We start from the raw sequence: 22,572 nt of genomic DNA, 5'->3' as shown, positions 1-22,572 counted from the left end.
GGACCCTGGCCATCATTGCTATTATTTTCTGGCCGTGTCTTTAATATATCAGGCTCATGTAATCTGGAGCAAACTTCTATAAAAGATGCCACTTCCTCCGCCCTCCATAGAAGCCCCAGATTGAGTTTCCCTAGAGCTGGTTAAAAGTGCTGGATCCACCTTGTGAGAGAGCTGAGGATTTTCCCTGAAGTTCCCATCAAGGTGGCCTTGAGATTCATCCTTAAAATGAACCCAACCTCCCCAGAGCCAGGAGAATAGATGACAGAAAGCCAGACTGACCTACCCCAGGACAGAATGTGAAATTCTGAGCTGAGGCAGCATTCCAGGGAGGACTCTGTTTACCACAGTAACCTCTTATTTCCCCTTTTCAAGCCAAAAAAGTATATATTCCTTAAGGAAGGGAAACTATTCTCACAGTGAAACAACCTCAAGAGTTTAAGACGGAAACTTTGGGATTAAAAAAAGAGCATTAATCTTTTGATGAATTCAAAACATCTTACAGACACCATCTAATGAATTCTTCCAACGTGTGAAGATAAGTCCCACATGTAGTAATCAGGGTAAAGCTATTGTTTATCTAGAAGTGGACTCCTTTTTTGAATGGGAAGATTTTTGTAGTCTCAGAACCCATGGAGCAAAACGATAACAATAACATTTTGCCATCTGAGTTTTATGGATAAGAACACTAATATAAAGAAATCTGAGTGTTCACCTCCAGCAATCAACAAATTTTGCAGAGAGATGCTACTTTGTCCAATAGACCATCACCCTGTTTAAATTTCATAAGAATTTCTATTTTATCACGGATCTAAGTAGAACCAGGAGAAAATACAAGAGTGGAAACTGTCAGAGGAAGAAGAAGGAATTCAACTTCCTGGTGGAATAACTCTTTCTTGGGGGCCTCATGGAAGATACTGGGCTCAGTAGCCCAGGCTCCCATCCCTCTGAGCTTTAAAGTGAAAGTTTGATAATCCACACAACACCATCAATGCACACAGGCTAAAAGTCCATAGCTTCCTTTTCAACTCTGGTTATTGTCAGTGATCTCACAAAAAGCAGCCTGCACGATCACACATACAGATTCAGTTGATAGTCTCAAGGAACTAGTAAGGACACATAAACAATAGACAGCAGGGGAAGGGAAGAAAGATGAGAGGACACATTTACATAAAATGTCAGCCCAAGTCATAAACCTGCCCAATCCTGTGCCACTGTCTGGTGGCAACGCAGGCCCTGGGACTGGAGTAGACCATGGAAACCCTTCCAGATTAAAGACCTGCCCCTCACATACTGGTTAATTCAACTGAATCTAGCTGATCTAGAGATGGGGCTAATAAAGGCAAAAATTTTACTTTCCCAGCCCACTGATTCCCAGATCTTGACCACTTGCCATATGTAGTGAGAGTGGGGTAAGGAAAGGGCCAGTGGGGGATGGCTGCTCCGGAGCTCCTGCTCAACAGACCTGTCTGGCCCATCAGTCCTATACAGGTAAGAGAGCAAGTTTTCTGTGTAATGAAGCCTGCTGAATAATGGTAAAGGATCAGTAGAGACAATGGCACACAGAGGGCACCACACCCAGACTTGGTCGAGCCAGGGCCACAAAGGATTTCTTTCTGTAGTTGTCAGCAGATCTCCTGCATGAGAATCGCTTATGTTACTTGTTAAAAATGCACATCCCTGGACCCAAACCGGTGACTCTTATACCTGCCAAATTAAGAAAATCACAGTCCTAAAAGTGATATTGTTACGTGGAATGTCTCCAGCTTTCCATTTTTTCAGTTTCAAACCTCCATGCTCACACCCTTGCAAGACTGCCAAACCCTTCTTCCCTCTCTCAGAGAGGCCAGACCCCTCTCTCACTGTACCATTCTGTACTCTCTTCTGCAAACCAGGGTTTCTCAGCTTTTTTTTTTTTTTTTTTTTTTTTTTCTGAGACAGAGTCTCGCTGTTTCCCAGGTTGGAGTGCAGTGACACGATCTCGGCTCACTGCAAGCTCTGCCTCCCCAGTTCACGCCATTCTCCTGCCTCAGCCTCCCGAATAGCAGGGACTACAGGCACCTGCCACCACGCCAGGCTAATTTTTTGTATTTTTTAGTAGAGACAGGGTTTCACTGTGTTAACCAGGATGGTCTTGATCTCCTGACCTCCTGATCTGCCAGCCTCGGCCTCCCAAAGTGCTGGGATTACGGGCGTGAGCCACCGCGCCCAGCTCTCAGCTATTGTTTTATTATCACCCCACTCCCCCTGCAAGGAGCATTTTTAGGTGTTTTGTTTGTTTGTTTGTTAATCTTAATTGTCCTCCTTCCTCCCCACCCCACCCGTCCATAACATTTTAATACCACAGATACATTGCACATCTGCTCTGTTGATGTACTATGGCCCTTTGGGGGACCACGCCATTGTACTAAGACTTTTCCTGCCTCCCCCCTCAGAACCAGTATCAGCCTCATTGGGAACGCATGCTTTAAATGCAGGGTCACAAAACGGGCTAAGCAAGGAGCAGGTTGGAGGCTGGGTGGTGTGAACATGAGGAGGAGCTGAAGGAGCAGCCAGAATCAGCTGCAGCCCACTGGACATTACCAAGTGCAAATGTACATGCGGGACAGTGAAATCTTCTAACATTTCAGAAGAATTTGGAAAATGAAGATTTTCCTTTAGAAATAAATGTTTACATGTTAGCAAGTAATTTTTTTAATGTAAACACTAGGAAAGCTGGGTTTTATTTGCACGCTGCTCATGTGCAACTTTTACTCTAGGGAATTTTTTCACGGGGAAAGGAAAAACGGCTCGAGACGATGACTGCCGAAGTGAGCTCCCACAATCCTTAGCGAGCCCGGAAGCAGCTCCAGGCTGATGTGCTCGTGGGGTTTGGGATCCAGAGCGCAGCCTCCACTAGGGACGACCCAAGCAAATCTCGTTAGCCGAGGATTGCCTGCCTTCTGGGAGTAGTTTTGGGAGAAAAAACAGGATTTCTATTCATCTTAACAGTTTTATAGTCACTGCCCACCCCTGCCCTGCCCATGCTCATAGATTCTCGTTGTGCTACACTGAAATATTCACTTCTAGCACGAACTGCTGCTTCACCCTACAAACCTTATAGGTCCTCACGGTGCCTTGCTCCTCCCTGCCTTGCTGGCTGTGTGCACGCTGTCACCGCTGACCAGACTATATGACTCCTCCGTTCTCTGAAAGCTGCCCACTGGGGAAGACCTAGATGAATCCTCCCTCCTCTCCTCTCTCCTGTCTCTGCACACCCGGTGTGGACGTCATACCATTAGTTCTCGATTATACTCTGCCTGATATTTTTCTCTAATTGTTTCTTACGCATTAGCACTGTATGCCAGTCCCCTATAGACTGTAAACTCCATAGAGGCTGAACTGTTTTTGATATTGCCCCCCCCCCCCACTCCAGACTCCCAGAAGTTACTTTTAAAAAATACTTAGACCGATTGCAGGAGTTATACCACTTTTCAATCTTTCTACAACAAAATTATGAGTAATGACATTCTACAGGACTTTTTTTGTTGTTGTTTTAATGTGACGATTAAAAGACAAACTATACCTGTTTTGCTGATTCCGTTGACAGAGTCCATTTTCCTTAGGCTGGAGAAGATCCCTCCCCAGTAATAAGAAAATCTGTACTTGAAGCTCCAAGCTCCCCACAGATATTAACATCTTTATTTAAAAGTCCTTGAAAGTGGGCGTTTGGCATGAAAATGTTCTGGTTTTGTGGGGTATTTTTTGTTTTGTGTCACGACAACTAGCGTTTCCATAGTTCTCAGCCCAGAAGAGTAATATAGTCTGCCACAGTCCTTGGACAAGTACTCAAATTTACTGAAATTGATGGGTTATTGTGCAGAAAAAGGAAGAGAAAAACTTTTCACCTAAGTCTGAGGAATGAGGTGAAGAACAATAGAGTCAGCTCATAGGGAGAATGGCTTCGCTACGGGCAGGATTGAGTAGCACTTTGAAATCTTCCACCATCCCCAACCCATGCTGTCTCCAGCTTGGTGTATGCTTTCATTTATCCAGGGATCAGTAGCCAGGGGGGGAAAAGTTTCATTCTCCAGCTGTTGTGTCATTTCCCTTGATAAGTCCTAAATTGACCGCGTTATCCAGCACCAAAGGAGCTTTCCTGTGGTAGGCATTTTTTATTATGTGCCCTTTCAGGGGACAAAGGCGTCTGTGTCAGTAAACTGCTATGGGGGAAAAAAGACAATATCATTCTCCCAGTTTCATAAGCATGCTTTTCTGAGGGACCAATGTGAACGTAAGAAATTAGGCAACATTATCATCTGTTAGCCTAGCTGTTAGCCTGGCTGCTTTGGCGATCAGGTGAAGGAAAAATACAAAATGCTATTTTCTTCAAGAGCAATTTTTAGCATTAAATATGCTAATTAAAACATTTCAAATGGAAACCTTTCCCTTTTCATATTTTTGCACAATATTTGAACATATTTATGGGCAAAATGGAGTCTCATCCCCATAGCAAGTGCCTCCCAGTGCTGGCTGTTATTTGTCAAGCCCTAAGGAATATGCTCTGGCATTGGGGAAGTGGCAGTGTGAACAAGCTGTGGCTTTGTCTGGGACAGAAACATCTCGAAGGATGATTTGTGGAGGTGTAATGAATTGAGGATGGAGTCTTGGGTGTCTCACCTGGGAGACAAAGAGAACATTCTCTGAGGTTGGTTTCCTCACTGCTCTGCTGCTAAAGAGAGCCACTTTCTTATAAACCGTAATAAACAGATATTGCTCGGCTGCGTGTTGACGTATTGATCCTATTTTTAAAAACATCTCCACAGATCCTCAAACGGCAGCGGGTGAGGTGGATGGGGTTAATCTGGAGGAGATCCGAGAATTTGCCAAAGCTTTTAAAATCCGGCGCCTGTCCCTTGGCCTGACCCAGACTCAGGTGGGACAGGCTCTCAGTGCTACAGAGGGGCCCGCGTACAGCCAGTCAGCCATCTGCAGGTAACCCGTGCCTGCATGCTGTCACCTCTTCTGGCCGGCCTGGGCCTCATTTGTCCTCGCGGTTCAGCTTTTCTTCGTCGGGTGGGCAAAGCTGGAGGGGCAGAGAGTGGGAACAAAGTTTGGGGGCAGCTATATGTTGGGATTGGTGATCTTGATGCAGACGATGCTGCTGAAGCAAATTTGGGGGTCCTGGCTTTATAACTCCTGTCAACTCACAAAGAACTTCCAAGGCAGTCTCATTGGAAATATGCTACCCCGGAGTCAGGGGCCTTCCTCCTGGGCCCACACTCCTATGCAGCTGAGAGCCACCGACTTTGTCCGTACATAGGTATTCTGAGCAAATGTTGTAAAGCTGCCATTCCCAATTTGTGTTAACGCCTTCGCTATTTCTGCCCAGAGATGGCTATCAGGATTTTCCAAGAAAACACACATTTAAAAAAAAAAATTAACTATCTTGTGACCTTGAAGGTTTTAACTTGCCTTCCCAGAAACAGCTTTAAAAGCACGTTTATAAGAAATAAAAAATAAAATAAAAGAAGAAGCGGCTGCTTTAAATGGCTCAGAAAAGGGTAGTGAGAATCTGGTCTAACCTTGCTCATCTCCCCCAAATTAAGTAAATGAATAACAGAATCTGGCCTTGGTTGTGTTCAAGTTGATCCGGGTTAAGTGGTCAGAAGCAGGCCCCGTGCATGCATGTGTGTGTTGCACTAATCCCATGTTTATGCATGAGGTAACAAAGGCACTTCGGTAAGAGCTTTTTCCTCTTGGGCAATACCTTATGAGTCCTCCTCCATCAGGAAAAGCCAAGAAACCAACTCTAAACTCATTTAAGTGGATTTTGTTCTTGGTGATCCATGAAATGCTGTCTTTTTATCTGCTCTTTATACTTTTAATGTATTCCCCAAAGGACGGAAGTGTACTTTTCCTGCAGTTTAAGACTAAGGTTATAAATAACATCAGTATGGGGTAGTGGCTTGCAGCTCACATTTTGCTCAATGATTTTCCATAAAACCCATTGATTGTTGTTAAATACAAAAAGCACCATAGGATCCTCTCACTTCTATGGCCTCCCCTACTGTTTTTTCTTATAAGATACCTCCCTGTAGAAAATAACCTTTATTCAGTCTATACAAGGATACTACTGCTGGGAAATTTGTTTCAAGGCTTGTATATGTTATTCCAAACAACATGTACAGAAGCATCAACACTAACAAGCAGCATCCATGATATGAATACCATTGCTCCCTGTTGGGAAACATTAATTTTGTTTCATCTTGACAGCCTTGGGATAAAAGCAGCCACAGGTTTTTTAGTTGTTGCCAATTTTCTATTGGTGCTAAATTCCTGTTTAGCTTATTTTTAGTCCTAAAACGTGATTTCCTTTTATTGATATAAGTGCTAGCTAATGTTTAACTCATGCACTTAGCACTTCTTGGGCATTCCCAATCAAGTATGTTGATTTCTAAAGTCTACCCCAGAGAGAGGTCAAAAAAGCTGTAGCTGAAATGTGGAGACTTTGGGAATTCCTAGTATAACAGAACGTGTCTGATGCCTTGACTTTTGCGTCTTTCTCTAGCTTCCAGTACTTCTGTGAGATCGTTTTAAGAGCTATCTACCAAGAAAAGAAAGAAAGACCGAGATCTTATATTGGAACAATTTAAGTGAATTCAAAGGGTGCTGAGGAACCTGCTTTGGAGCCTGCACACTCAGGCATCGCTTGTCCCTCATTAGCTGCAGTGACTCCTAGGAGCTGCTTTAAATCCCTCCTTATCAGAGGCACAGAGAAAAAAACATTACCGATACACTGATCAGCCCTATCACAACCTCTGTCCCCTGGTGCCTTGACACTGTAAAGCCTGTTGTCACGCAATCAAATATTTAAGCTTTGGGGATTTTATGGCAAACGATGGCAAAATGTGGTATGTGGCAAATTAGCACAACAATGAGAACTTTTGAGGAGCTTGCCTTAAAGGACAAGTTCATTAAATAACATTAAATGATCAGTTCACTCTGTATTGAAAGCAAATGTACTCCTTCCCTCCTTGACCAGTACTGGAAGCTGGGTTTTTCAAAAATAAACAAATAACCCTTGAGTTCTATGTGGAAGGGAATGCTATGGAAATTGCATTAAAATTTGATTCTGTTTGTGCTGCTTATCACATTATAAGAGATCTAAAATATGCCGCCCAAAATAAGATTGTGGCACATAAAAGAAGCCTATCCTTTTCTGCACTTTTGCAAGCATCTTTACAAAACATATTCTGAGTAACACAGGCTCAGTTTAGCTCTATGAGAACAGACCATTGTAATAAGATGCACTCTGTAGTCAGAAGTTTTTCAACAGCATGGGATACTGTAAAAGGGAGAGGAGAATTCTGTGTATCCAAAGCTGTCATACTAGAGAGTTGTGAATTTGGATTTAGAATAAACAAACAAATGAATTAAAGAATTCCTACTTTCTTTGGTACCTCATTGAGAGTGAGTGTGAGTTTGGTACCAGGGCGACTTCTTAAAACACTCTATATAATTTTGTCCATGACACTTCATATTTTTTAAAGTCAATGTAGCAAAGAATTGCTGATGGCAGTTGATACATAGAAGACCTCATTTATAGAAAATGATATCATTCAAGTACAGTTTGCAGATATCACACATTAAACACAGCTTGGTGCCCTGGTGCAAAAGTACACCATTACGCCAGATGGTGTTTGGAAGGCAGGAGGTGGCCTTAGCACACCCAGAGGTGGGGTGTTTTATAGTAATTACAATGTGTCCAGCTGTTTGAGCCAGAACAGGAAAGTAGCAATGGGTTATGTTTTACCTGGAAAAAGGGCATGTTGTTAACTTACATATGGTGAAAATTGTTTGTTCTCAGAGAGAGAAAAAGAGAGAGAAGTCAAAATGAGACACAAAAGAGAGATAAAAAGAGAGCCATAAAAAAGTCCCAGTGGCCATCAGTGACTATGATAATAGCAATAACATTTTTATAACCAAGTCAGTGGGGGAAATTTAAAGAAATCCGAATGTAAAACATGTAAAGAATCATTTTAAATGAAAGAATGTGACAACTGTCATCTTTGATGTCACTTCCTAGTGTTAATTTTTGCCTTCAGGAGTCTGAGGACTGGAGAAATGGAGCTGGTACTGTTAAATAAAAACTTAGATCTCAGAGTTTATAGGGAAAAGGCCTGTGAGTTGTTTGCGTGCCTGTTATGATAGCTCATGCATCCTGCTGTCTCTGCTTCTCCTCACCCCTGTCTGTGCGCCTGTGTGGTTTGCATGGTCTGGCATGGAGCACGCTGGGAGGGTTGGCGCTGGCTTGGGCAGGGCTGGCTACCTTGCAGCTGGCTATTAACCTGCAGCGAATTCGCCCTGCCAGGCAGTCAGGCAGGCAGGCAGGAGGCCCACCCTGGCAGAGGACTCAGTGTAAGACTGTTCTTTCTCAATTTTCCCCCCCAGACACACCATCCTGAGAAGCCACTTTTTCCTACCACAGGAAGCCCAAGAGAACACTATAGCTAGCAGTCTGACAGCCAAACTGAACCCTGGCCTTTTGTATCCTGCCAGGTTTGAAAAGCTGGACATCACCCCTAAAAGTGCCCAGAAGATCAAGCCGGTGCTTGAGCGGTGGATGGCTGAGGCTGAGGCCCGCCATCGAGCAGGTATGCAGAACCTGACCGAGTTTATCGGGAGTGAACCATCCAAAAAGCGCAAGCGGCGCACCTCCTTCACACCCCAGGCCCTTGAGATCCTCAATGCCCACTTTGAGAAGAACACACACCCCTCTGGGCAGGAAATGACCGAAATTGCTGAGAAGCTGAACTATGACCGAGAAGTAGTTAGAGTTTGGTTCTGCAATAAGAGGCAAGCCCTGAAGAACACAATTAAACGCTTAAAACAGCATGAGCCGGCCACGGCAGTCCCTTTGGAGCCCTTAACAGACTCTCTGGAAGAAAACTCCTAAAGAGATGCCCACCCATAATCAGAAGCAAAATTCACAGAAACTAAACTCCACGCTTGGGACTCCACGACAATAACAATGACTTTTAATTTAATTTAAAAATAGCCCCGGCCATCATCACCCTTGTAAGTAAAAGACTAAGAAAACTACCAAGTGGACAGAATGGTTTCTACATGTCTGTTGGTTTTCCAAATAGGAAACAAGAAATTTTTTTGAAAATTTTTAAACAAGGAATACACCACACTGAAGGTGTATACGGTAGGATAGTTCCCTTCCCCCACCCGTCTCCCCCAAACCCATTTTTTTAATGGACTTAAAGCAAACCAAATAACCACGTACTTTTTTCTGTATATTATGAAAATGTGAACACATTTTAAGGAAAAAGAAAAAAAAAAAACCTAAACCAAAAACCAACAACGAAGAAACAAAAACTTTGATCTGTTCAAAGCGAATACAAGCCTGCCACCTGGAGGAAGGACTGCACCCCTTCAGGTACTAAGTGCTGATTCACTATGAAACCTATTAACCAAAGTCAGAAACATGGCATTGCAACGCGATCGTTCGTCCACGCTTCTCCGCGCGTAAAGTTGTGTTACGAATTTTTACATTTGTACTAACAGAACAATAGGAAACCTGATTTCTCCCATCTTTCCCATCTATTGTCTCCACCCACGGGGTGGGTACCATTGTTGAAGCCATTCTGTGAGGCTCACTATTGGGTTTTACTTGGGTGGGGGGTGGGGAGGGTGGTCTTTTTTCTTTTTCTTTCTTTTTGACGGGAGGGCATCCTGGATCGTGTGCCAAAGCATTTGTTGCTTTTTTCTCACTATGACTTGTGGGTTTGAGAAAAGAAAATGGAGCTCGCATTTCTCTCTTTTCCTCCATTTCTCCACCTCCCTCGCGCGTGGCTCCCGGGGTCTGCTGGAAAGCCACGGAAGTGGGGAGGAACAGTGTCTTTTCCACTCAGATCCTAGTGAAATGCAGGAGAGACTCCAAAATAACTAGGGCTTTGCTCGATGAACTGTCAACACTGGCATAAGCTGTAATTGTGCTCACTGTCCACACCAGAGCTTGGGATTTTTCTCAGTCTGTTGGCCACGTACATGGAGAGCTGACCAAAACTAATTTTGTAATATAAACATAAGCTGCACATTTGGTTCAATACTTACATCTATGTTATGCTTCTGTGCAAAGCAATTTCTCTCAGAAGTCTGATAGCCAAAGAAATGTCTCAAGATTTCAGTCAAATACACACATGGCATGCACACACCCATGAACATACACACAAAGACACAGGCTAAAAAGAAAGTGATAGCAACTGGATCATTAAAGGCCATCGTGTATCCTGTTAATCTCATCTTTTCTGCTACTTCTTTCATTCCAATATCGATGGCAGACTTTTTTCAGGGGGGAATAATTATTCTTCGGGATATATAAATGGAGCAGAAAGGTGGCGGGCAAATTTAAACAACTGGAATTGGGGGCTAGGTTCTTCAAGGGAAAGAAAGTTTGAAGAAATTTTCACCAAAAGAAAAAAATATAGAAGGGGCTTATCTAACACATCAGAATACCCTTCAATATGAGAACTAGAGGATTATTTCCTTTAAAAAAATAACTTAAAAGATCTGTGGGCTGCAATAACCTAATAAGCAAGAAGGACATGTTAGGATGTGAGGACGGCTGTGCAGGTGAGCACTTGGCACCTGCCACTGGTGTTTTCACCCAGGTACAGGCAGACGGTGTTCCATTAAAGGAGCAGGCAAAAGAGAGCCATCAATTTGCTTGCTGTTGAAATGTAAATATTCATGCATAATTTATAATCATGCTAATGTATTATCTAGAAGTAAGTTGTGAAAGAAAAAAGAGAAACCCAATCTCAAGTTGCCCAACTGAGTAGAAATGCCATCTCCTTCCCCTAATACACTCCCTCCCCCCAGGGGGTTTGAGTTTCTTCTGTTGGCTCCTTTGCTGGTTGTGTAAATGCTACGGTATAATTGTCCCCTCCGATGATTCATGCAGCAATCAAGAGACTACCAGCAAGGAAACTCTAAAAGGAATCCTGGAAGCGGAACAAGTCACTCGTAAAGGTGTTTCCATTTTATCAGTCAATGCTAACTGGACCACAGCTAACTTGATCTCTTCAATGCCAACATCACAGAGTCCCTTTCGCCACCTCAAAAACTGCACAAATATGGACAACCCAGAAACCCAAAACTTTATTGATTGAAACAGATTTTGGATTCTCCTAGGACCTGCTCCAAATTCCATCAAGAAAAGCTCCCTGCGAAGAGAAGTTAACAAGATAACATATGACGGATGCTAAATATTTAAATATATGCCAGCAGCGGTTACATAAGGCCTGCTCAGTTCTGAGATCTATAATTGGGAGGGTCTAACTAGGACAGGGAAAATATAAAATAAAAGTAATCTTCCAGAGTGGAACAAAAAAGAAATATATTCATCCCACAGTCGTAACACCATTCATGTGCAGTGATTTTTTTATAGTTTTATAATTTTGTATTGTTTTATAAATTATTTATAAGGTGTTGTAATGCTTCTTATATTAATTTTTTACAGATAAATTTTTTGCTACAAGGCATAAAAAGGTGCCTGAACAGATTCTTAGGAATATAAATTATACTGTGTAACTCATAAGTCTTTGGGACCACATCTAATGCTTAATTTTATGATGACATTTCTCATGTCTACTTGTAAACAACTTCATATGCCAATAGCGTTTAAGTGTCTTTTATGTTTCCATGAACTGAAGGTTAAGGTTTGCCACCCACAAAAAAATAAAAGTCACTTTGGGCATATGTGATTGTATTTCAAGCTTCAGTATTTTTCTCACATAATTTTTCATTATTGTCATCTGCATTTTCTTCATTACTTCATGAAAAAAATGACAGTGGATATTACATTTTACACTTGTTTATAGATTTTCTTTCTTTTTCAACCAAGAAAATATTTTGAACAGTTGAAACTTAATTACATTTGCAAGGTTTTGGCTTTTTTATGTTGTCATCACACAGATGCACACACACATACACACACAACACGAAAGAGAGAACAAAAAAGCTAAAGGAGCTAGAAAAAACAAAACAAAACAAGTAGAGGCGTATCAAAGAACTCAAGCTATAACCAAAAAGAAATCGTAAAATGCCTTTGCTCGTTTCTCTACGCTGGACCAAAGCTCAATATTTGTAGGTATATGCACATTGTATAGATATGGCTAAATGTTGCTGACAATCTCGCAATACTAAACTGTTCCTATTTTAAGAAAAAAAAAAAAAGAAATACAAACTGTTCATCAATGTTTTACCTCAGCACTCTACTTGTACCCAGTTAATGACCAAGCTTAAAAGAAATGGAGATAAAGGAAATTGATTTTCATTTCAATGTTTGACTGTAAAATCTGTTTGGATAACATTTTGTAATGAGCCTTTTGTCATGTGATTTGCTTGTCTTCAACTTGAAATTATGTGAGGCACATTTGTTTATTTGTTGTTAAGAAAGTGATTTTTTTTTTTGTCCTGTGTGCTGTGATCTAGACTGGTCACCGGGGTCACTTATGAGCCACCACAAAGAGATCTGCTTCTCTGTGCCCGGAGCAGGCAGCAGGAGGGAGGGCAGGAAACAGGACTGGGTTTCTTTGGAAAAATCATCATGATGAGAAGTTGACATGATAGACTTGTGACCAAGAAGCCAAACTGAATATTTAAAAGCTCCTTACTTGCTCTGACATTGAAACCAAAGCTGATTTTATCTGCACAGGTTGCTTAATGTTTAAAAAAAAAAAAAAAAAAAAAAACTGTACTTAACCTAGAGCAATATCTGTATGGTCAGTAAAGCTGCACTTTGTGTATTTCTTAACAGCTTCAGATCTGTCACTTTTAATTTGTACCATAAAAAATAAATAATTGTTTGACATGAGCTTCTAGGCTAAGTGTGTCTCACACTCAGATATGTCATTTAAGTTGTCAGCATTTTAAAAAGTGTATGTTACAACCCCAAATGTTAAGGAAAGGAAGGGGTTCGAGACAGACTGGTTAATATGATGATTATTTTAACTTTTCAAATGACATATTGTATTCATTGGGACTCTCTTGGTTGTGAGTTATAGGAATCCAACTCAAACTTGCCTACACATAAACATACTGTGTTGTTTGACTTAATGGGAAGTCCGGTTGTAGACCTGAAGCACAGCTGGATTCAGTGGTTTCAAAGATGTCATCAGCCTGTGCTGCTTGGTTTCCTTCTCAGATGGATTCTCAGATGGATTCTCTAACCATCGACTCTAGGACTGTGAGTCATGCGCCCTTCTCTAAACTAAGCACTGGTGCTGGGGGGTGGGGCACATAAATTCATGGTCACAGGCTCATTCCTGTCTGTGGGGGGAGGGTGGGGCCTCACTCTGACGACCCTGTGGGACCACAAGGATTGAAAGACGAGTCCACATAAGAACCGGAAGACAAAAAAAAAAAAGAGCTATGGTAATGGGCAGACAAAACCCAGAGCCACCACATTCTACAACTAACACCCAGCTGTGTGCCAGGTCGTAGAGAGTTGTGAATAGTGATCTGCTAGTCTTAAGTAATGTCTGTAATGGCATGTTCTGGAAAATCTGGACATTTGGCATATGTTCCCGCCTGAAGTTTAGTGTGGGTAGGAGGGGAGAGTGAATGTTGTTATATAATTCACTAATTCAAAAGATAGGACCATCTTGCTAAAAGTACCAGTAAAAAAAAAATTTTAGAATCATAATCGTCATACTTTCAGTGACCTTTAGCAAACATTGTTTATGCCACATGGAAATCTGTGTATCAACTTCATATTGTGATTGATAAGAAGTGCTTTGGAGTTAGCAACAAAACCAAAAATCTGAGTAACCATACATTATAAATGAGCCACGAAGGGGCCAGGAAGATCCAAACCTGACTTTAAAAGGGGCGGAAAAAAAATGCTGATACTTCTGCCTTGATGGGTGGGGAAAAGACAAAAAATAAAGTCATTTTCAATGGCTTTCCTTCCATATTTAATATTCTACAAATATTATGAGCAAAGGTCCTGCCTATGATTATGCCTATTATTATGAAATATGTTTGACCTAGGAAACTCTATCATTTTAGTTTTGAAATTTATTTTATTTTTGAAATATTATAGTATAAGAAACATGGAATTATTTCACTTTCTGGAGAAATATCACTGGTTTTTGCACAATGAATATGAGTTTCTTGAAGGCAAAGATTCTTTTTGTTTATTTCTGAGTCCTCAGCACACAGGATTTTCTGACACATGAGAAATGCTTAGCAGATATTTGTGAAATATGGAATGATTAAATGTAAAGGATGGCTGTCCTTTTTAAAGAACGGCCTAGGCTTAGAATACAACCACAAGTATCAGTTTTAAATGATTCTAAAAGCTGTTTCGATAACAATTGTCTACTAAACCAACCATAATCATACAATATATTCAGTGGCAAATGTAGTAGGACAATTGTTGATGAGTTTAATAAAGAATCTATGCTTGGAAAGAGTTCAGAAGCAACATATAGATAAAACCAACTCCTAACAAAGACAAGTCTGAGCTCCTCATCCATTGTTCTGTACCTCAAAAGGAGTCCAATCAAATACACCCATTTGTCTTACCTACCAGGCACTGAGGAAAGCCATGGTCAAGGGAAGAAGATGACACCTAAGGAGATCTTCAGTGCATTGCATGAAAACCTTTCTAAAACATATGAAATACTTCCCTGTTTTCTTAAAGCAATTATGAACATCGCTTAGCCTCTTCAGGGCCTTTCTCCTATTTGCTTTATCCTTGTTAATGGCTCCATCCATCAGCCACCCAAAGCAGAAGTCTAGAAGTCATCCCAACCCCTTTACACACACACACACACACACACACACACACACACCCTAAGTCACTAAAGTTCTGGCAGTTCTGCCTCATGAATGCCTTTTGAGTCTCTGCTGGTCACCATCCCCCACTTCCACTACTTAGTTCAGACCCACCTGCCTCTCACTTGGATCACCGTGATATGCTCCTCCTAGCCTCTACACCCATCATATGTTTGCCACCAGAGTAGTCAAAAAGCCAGTATAAATATATTTCTCTTTTGTTTAAAACCTTTCCAACGTTACCTTCAGAAAGAGAAACAGACTCCAACACAGAACACAATACCTTTTGTGACCTGGTCCTTGCCTACTTCTTTAGCCTGACCTCTCATCAATTCCCAGTTCATTGGGTTATGTCCTTGCCACACCAAATTTTCTAAAATTTCTCCAATGCCCAAATTACTTTTGATGCAATACCCTCTTCTTGGAATGTCCATCCACAGTACTGTTAACCTATCTAATTTCTACTCATTCTTTAAGGCTCAATTATGTGCCATTCCCCAAATAGTTATGTGCCGGGCATTGTGCTTCCTTCATCAGAACATTTATCAAGTTTGCATGTTTATTAGCCACCTCTGAAATGTTAAAAAAAAAATCACAGCTGTTGATCTCTGAGTGGCCTGTGGACTTGGCTTACAGATAAGTGTAGTTGGCAATAAGTTCTTTTAACTAGTTGTCATTTGCATGTGACATCTTCCTTGTCTAATAAGAGTAACAGTCATATTTGTATCATTTTCAAAGCTCTCTCATATACATTATTTTAGTCGCTCCTAACATAAACCCAAAGAAATGTGATGATTCCTGTTTTATACATGAGAACTAAGAATCATAAAAGTTAATAGTCTTCACCAAGATCCCAGAGATCATAGATAGAGCTGGTTCTTCAATACACTAGGAACTAGAATATTCACCAAGGTAAGTACACCTTGAAACACAGTAAACTCTGATACCGCCATGTCTTTGAACTGTCAATGAAAACTACAGTATCTGATACACGGTGGCAGTTCAGGAAAGGCTTACTGCTGTGGATAATTACCAGTTATCTAATTAGTAAGTCCACTATGATTTAGGTGAACTTAGTCTGAATGCTTACTGCTTGGCAGAAATAGTAAAGGACACATAAACGGAAATTAGAAACGTCTATATACACTGTATCCTTTTATTATCACTGAGATTTAGGGTCTCCAGATAAGAAAACAAAGAGTTCCAACGATTCCAAAGGAAAATGAGTTAAAACCAATTGAAAGTGAAAGAGAAAATCAGTGGGTCCTAGTCACTAATCCCACTAGCAAGTAAAGACCATGCAATGAGTGTGGAAATAGGAAGCTGGCCTGGGACCCGGGCTGGAAGGTCAATTCCAGAACTTTCTTTGATGCTCCCATGTCATTTTAAAGAGTTTTAGTTGGCTGGGAGTGGTGGCTCATGCCTGTAATCCCAGCACTTTCGTAGGCCAAGGCAGGTGGATCACCTGAGGTCAGGAGTTCGAGACCAGCCTAGCCAACACAGTGAAACCCCGTCTTTACTAAAAATACAAAAATTAGCCGGGCATGGTGGCGGGCTCCCGTAATCCCAGCTACTTGGGAGGCTGAGGCAGGGGAATCACTTGAACTCCAGGAGGCAGAGGTTGCAGTGAGCCAAGATTGCGCCGCTGCACTCCAGCCTGGGCGACAGAGCAAGACTCTGTCTAAAAAAAAAAAAAAAGAGTTTTAGTTGCGCTCCTGACCATTTACCAGACCTGAGATTGTCATTTGGGAAGAAATCACACTCTTCCCATTGCCTTATCTATATCACTGAAGTCTGGGATCTGTGTAAAAGTATCTGCATGAGTTAATGGGCTTTGTTACTGAGATCACTGGGGCATCACCTCTGAAAGAGGGGACGTTTCCAGGGTGTTTGACTATTTGCACATATGCAATGATAGGAAGGCCAATATAACCAAAAGGATCCAGAACTGAAGTAGTTCCAAACACTGAACTTCAGTCAAAGAGCAAGAAACTCATGTGCAATAACACTCATGGTGAACTATAACATTGAAGCCCTTTGCAGATCCTCTTATTAAGATGCTAAGCAGAAAAGAGACTGGCATTTCTTGGATACCTACCATAGGTAGGTATTACTGTCCTCATTTTCAAATTCTGCACTATTATCTGAGATTTGAGGCCTGCTTAGTTATACTTATGCTACTAATAAATGTTCTCATAAAGGAAGATTCACTAAGACTTACTTACGTTTAGACTGACTAAACTCCTGAACTAATGCATCATTGAAGTGGATCACTGGACCTCAGACAATGGACTTTTGATCCATGGATCTGGTCACCACTTGGGCCGCATCTGTGACTACAGATGAAGGAAAAGAGATCATTTGGGGAACAGTTTTGCCTCTTTTACCTTCCAGTTTTTGTTATTGTTGAAATCTTTTATTTTATAAGTAATCTATTTTTATTATAGAAAAATCAGAATATACAAAGAAACAAGATCTTTTCATTATAGATTATTATAGTTCAGCTGTTTTTCTTTATATTGCACTATTTTAACATTCATGGGCTGCTTTAATTGTTTGTCTTGAACTTCAGAGACAGAGGGTAAATTAGAAAACCAAAAATAGAACTCACATATCGTGAAATCCCATTTCTGTGAAATGCCACAGCTGTTTGGGTTGCCAAAACTCAGCCCTTATTTACCCAGAATCTTAACTTGACCCACCACGCAGCTAATCCCGGAGGAAAACACAACAGCCCCCTGTTGTCTGTAGGGGAGACACAAAACCCTAGATCATTTCCACACAGACTTTGCTAACCAATCAAAAGGTATGAGTGAAGAAAAGTGGATTTCAGTCATGGAAATACGCACCCCTAGGTATTGGCAGGCTCATACTGGTTGGCATGATGATCTCTTACTTAAAGTGAGTCCCTCCACTTTACATTCAAAGAATGGTTTTATCTTCATATAAGTCCAAACCATATCAAAGCCTTCAGTAGCCAATACCATGCACACAGTGAGCATTGTACACATGTCCTTACGGGGAGCCAGTCTGTGATATAAAGGCTTGGGGAAATGACTTGAACTCATCAAAATAATTCTCTGCCATCCAGTTTGATAAAAACACACCCTGACATATACACACATCGAACATTTTTATTGCTTCTTTCCAATAGCAGAAGCCTCACTCTTACTTTTTAACACACTCCTACTGTGTCCTGAATGTTCAAATTCTTTCTTTTGGGTTTTTTGCTGCTTTGAATAGAGGGGAAGAGTCCACACAGGCGCCTAGTTCTGTTCCTGGGAGATCGCAATGCAACCAGTCTTTGAAAAATATAATGGGTGCTCAAGCACTTGCATGTATGTATTCTTTATTTCTGCTTCTAGAACCATCAGACTCCTCCGGAGGAACAAAAATGAGAAAAATTAATGTATCTGCAGTCTCCCAAGAGTATAAGAGCCTGTTTCTCCATATTTTCTCTTCAGGGGAAGTATTCAACTCTGAAGGGGTCCATTTAAACTTCCTGAAGAGAGCAAAATACTTGGGGACACATCAGTGCCACCTGCCCGTGCCTTAGCAAAACAACTGCCCCATCCCTTATTCTCCTCCTCCAAACCTTTATTTTCTGCTTCTCTCCTTTAAACTTACTTTGCCCTTATTTTCCCCAAAACTGGAAGTTAGCCAAACGAGACAATTCAACATTTTGTGCGTGCACCCCCCTCAACTTCCTCAGCCAGGAAACTCTACTTACATTTTGTGTTCTCTTGGCCTGTTTCTCCTCCCTTTCCTGACCTCTGAACTCTGATCAGCCTCCAAGATCCAGATGAAAAGCCTAAGACCTGAAAGCATAACAGTGAAACTGACTATTTAGAGTTGAAGTCAGGATGAAGATCTATTGCAGGGGCTGGCAAATAGTAAATATTTCAGACTCTGAGGACCATACTCTGCTATTGTAGCACAAGAACAGCCATAGGCAGCGTGTAAACAAATGGTAGTAGCTGTGTTCCAATAAAACTTTATTAACAAAAACTGGCAGTTGACTGAATTTGGCCCAGAGACTGTAGTTTATAGATCCCTGCTCTATTGGGCTAAGCTGGTTTGGGCCCACCTCCAAGCTGTCCATAGTGACGCTGTTAAGGCTCCACCCAGAACCCCTAGGATTCTTTCACCCCATTTCTGTGTACTCTGCCACCTGCTTCAAAAAGGTTTGGCCCCCAAATTTTGTACCTTCCGGAGGACTTCCTCCAGCTACTAAGTCACTTTTGTCTGCAAGAGCACAGAGCCCCAGGTGCCTGGAAGTTTATGTTCCCAAATCCCTACCCCAGAGCTGAGAGGATGGCTTCCCCAGCCCCCACAGCTTCTGGCCTGGGTACTTTCAAGGCTCATGCATACTCCAGATGGAGGGACCAGGCTGCAGTCGCCCACCCTGGAAAATGACCTGGAATCACTCCCTCACTTATGTTGCATCTCCACTCCCTTCCCAGGTTTTCCCAAAGTCTTTCTTAATAAATCACTTACACCCAAATCCTCATCTTTGGGGAAGCTGAACTCAGGCACCATCTCAAAATGTTCTAAAAACCTATTTCTTGCTTCCCTGAAGTGTTTGCAGATCCTGGAACAGATGCTCAGACACACCCCTAGATTTATCCGGGGCCCAGAAGCCCTGTGGGAAAGACCTCAAAACTGGCCCTCAATTCAGGTTCAAATACTTGCAGAAGATTGAGATTAGAGTTCCCCACAGGGACAGAGATTAGAGGGACAGGAGCTTTTGAGGGAAGATGACTCTGAGTAGGGGGAGCAGCAGAGCCCTGAGCAGCCATGACAGGGAGATCCTGTGAGTGCTGAGAAGGGAAGAGGCAGAAGAGAGCCGGGGCATTCCAGATTAAATAGCTCAGCACCCTTAGAAGCAGGGCCAGGGCTCGGTGACACAAGCAAGGCCCACACGGGACAAAATTTTTTAAGGAGTCACTCAGACATGCATAAAATTTAAATTTGACATCCTAGCAGCTCACCCTTGTCATGGCCCTTCCCCAGGGCTGCTTCCAAAATGAGAAAGGAGAATTCCTCCTGGCCAGAGAAGAGCTTCAGAAGGTCAGCTGCCTGGCAGAAGTTGGCAGCTTGAAAGTAACAGCAAGGGCAGTGGCTCCTGGGAAAAGGCTGCTCATCTGGTTGTGCCCTTCATGGGATGCTAGTAGATTCAACATCCTGGCTTTTCCTAGTGCCCTTCCTGGGTCATCAGCTTTTCTTAAACTGTATCCTCTGCCCAGAAAGCTCCTACTCCCCTGCCTTCTTGAAGTCTTTGCTCAAATCTCATCTTTTAAGTGGCTTACGAGGACCACCCTAGTTAATATTGCTGTCTGCACCACCACCTCCTAGCACTTCCTAAACCTATAACCTACTCAACATTTCTTATAGTGCTTGTAATCATCTTATATGCTATGTTGTTTAACTATTTAATATATTTGTTGTTTATTATCTGCCTCTTCCTGATTAGAATATAACCTCCTCAAAGTCAGCAATCCTTGTTTGATTTACTTTTCATAAGCCCCCAAAACAGTGCCTGGCCCAATAAACATTTGTTGCCTGAATGAATGAACGCAGTTTTGGAACATACTGGTTTAGGGTTGCCAGATTTAGCAAATAAAAACACAGGACACCCAGTTGAATTTGAATTTCAGATGAATATTTCATGCAACATTTCAGGCATATTTATACTAAAAAATTTTCATTGTTCATCTGAAATTCAAACATAATTGGGAATCTTGTTTTTTATCTGGCAACCTTATACTGGTTACAACTACAACAATAATAGTTACCATTTGTTGACTGCACAATTGCAAAATGCCAGGCACTATGTAAAGGGTTTTGCCCACGTTTAATCTATAAAACAACTCCAGAAGATACTAGCTTCTTTCTTTTGCAGAAAAGGCGACTGAAGCAGAGTGAGTCTAAGTCCCTAGCCCAAAGTCTCACAGCTAGCAACAGGACGAATGAAAATACAAGACCAGGTATGTCTGGACTGCAAGGCCTAAGAGCAGGTTCTCCTGGATCTAAGTGCCCATGGCATTGCCCAGGCACTCCTATTGTGATACTTCTCCCTCTTTCTCCACAGCATCACTGTGTTTCTCCCAGCACCTGCCACAGTGGCTTTTTACCCTTCCAGTCTAATCCCAGTGGAACAAAGCAAGAGAACCCAAATTGCAAGTGGAAACCCTGGAGCTGCCGCAGTGCTTCCTTCAGCTGCAGATGTTCACCACCAGTCCCTCCCTGCCCAGACCTCTATGAGAAAGGAGGCACCTGGCCAGTTTGAGAGATGATGAATATCCAGAATCCAAAGGAAGATAGTTTTTCTCAGAAAAACTATGATAAATCATACCAAAATGGTTCAACCTTCCTCTCTAGACCAAAAAGGAAGAGAAGGAAATTTTGATCCCTTGTCTGTGATTTGGAGGCTCTCCATGTTGTTGCAGGACTTTTCTTTACTTCAGCTAAAGACTGGGTCCTTGTCCCATGGCCATGAAAATTTAGGCTCACAGATGATTTGAAGGGTGAAATACATGGGATTTATTAGGCAAACAGGAAAAAAGGGGAAACAGGGACTCTCTGCAAGGCCAGAGTTCCTGCTAGTGTAGGCTTCCTGCCTCACAAATTGAATTACAGGTACCACCCAGGAAGAGGAGGGGCCGAGCTCCTCCCTGCTGCAAATGGCATGAACTTCTGTGGCTCCACACCAGTGTGCATTCCTCCCAGTGCATAGGTTGGTCAGAGGCTCTGCCAGGGAGCCCTTTCCACCTGGCTGTCTCAATGTGAGATGAAATGTCTTCTTTGGTACACTTTGGATGAGGTGTTGTTAAGGACAATGGGAACAAACTTGACTTCCATTAAATATCAATAAATTTAAAAACTTTAATTATTCACTGATGCAAAAATCCTCAATAAAATACAGGCAAACTGAATCCAGCAGCACATCAAAAAGCTTATCCACCACAATCAAGTTGGCTTCATCCCTGGGATGAAAACTGGTTCAACATACGCAAATCAATAAATATAATCCATCACATAAACAGAACCAATGACAAAAACCACATGATTATCTCAATACATGCAGAAAAAGCCATCAACAAAATTCAACAGCCCTTCATGCTAAAAACTCTCAATAAACTAGATATTGATAGAACGTATCTCAAAATAATAAGAACTATTTATGATAAACCTACAGCCAATATCATACTGAATGGGCAAAAACTGAAAGCATTCCCTTTAAAAACCAGCACAAGACAAGGATGCCCTCTCTCACCACTCCTATTCAACATAGTATTGGAAGTTCTGGTCAGGGCAATCAGGCAAGAGAAAGAAATAAAGGAGGCTGGGCATGGTGGCTCACACCTATAATCCCAGCATTTTGGGAGGCCAAGGCAGGCAGATCATCTGAGGTCGGGAGTTCAAGACCAGCCTGACCAACATGGAGAAACCCTATCTCTACTAAAAATACAAAATTAGCTAGGCATGGTGGTGCATGCCTGTAATCCCAGCTACTTGGGAGGCTGAGGCAGGAGAATTGCTTGAACCCAGGAGGCGGAGGTTGCAGTGTGCCAAGATCACGCCATTGCACTCCAGCCTGGGTAACAAGAATGAAACTCCATCTCAAAAACTAAAAAAATAATAAAATAAAAAAGAAATAAAGGGTATTAAATTAGGAAAAAAGGGACTCAAATTGTCTCTGTTTGCAGATGACATGATTGTATATTTAGAAAACCCCAT

At 41.9% G+C, this 22,572-nt stretch overlaps 1 protein-coding gene across 2 annotated transcripts in view; it reads left to right on the top strand.

Annotated features, from left to right (window-relative positions):
- The window catches only part of POU6F2 (POU class 6 homeobox 2), a 500,852-nt gene extending 491,815 nt beyond the window's left edge, over nt 1–9,037 (top strand). Inside the window, exons 10-11 of one of the 2 annotated variants that reach the window (XM_011972725.1) lie at nt 4,803–4,971; nt 8,539–9,037. In XM_011972725.1, the coding sequence (XP_011828115.1) occupies nt 4,803–4,971; nt 8,539–8,935 (566 nt within the window). In that variant the 3' untranslated portion in view covers nt 8,936–9,037. Of the gene's footprint in view, nt 1–4,802; nt 4,972–8,430 lie in introns of both variants that reach the window. The other variant, XM_011972721.1, reaches the window with a different exon arrangement.
- The last annotated feature ends 13,535 nt before the right edge of the window (nt 9,038–22,572 follow it).

Source organism: Mandrillus leucophaeus, unplaced genomic scaffold, assembly GCF_000951045.1.
Source record: "Mandrillus leucophaeus isolate KB7577 unplaced genomic scaffold, Mleu.le_1.0 Scaffold100, whole genome shotgun sequence".
In the NCBI taxonomy this organism is placed as follows: Eukaryota; Metazoa; Chordata; class Mammalia; order Primates; family Cercopithecidae; genus Mandrillus; species Mandrillus leucophaeus.
Note: the sequence above shows the minus strand (reverse complement) of the source record. Positions and strands in the feature narration are given on the sequence as shown.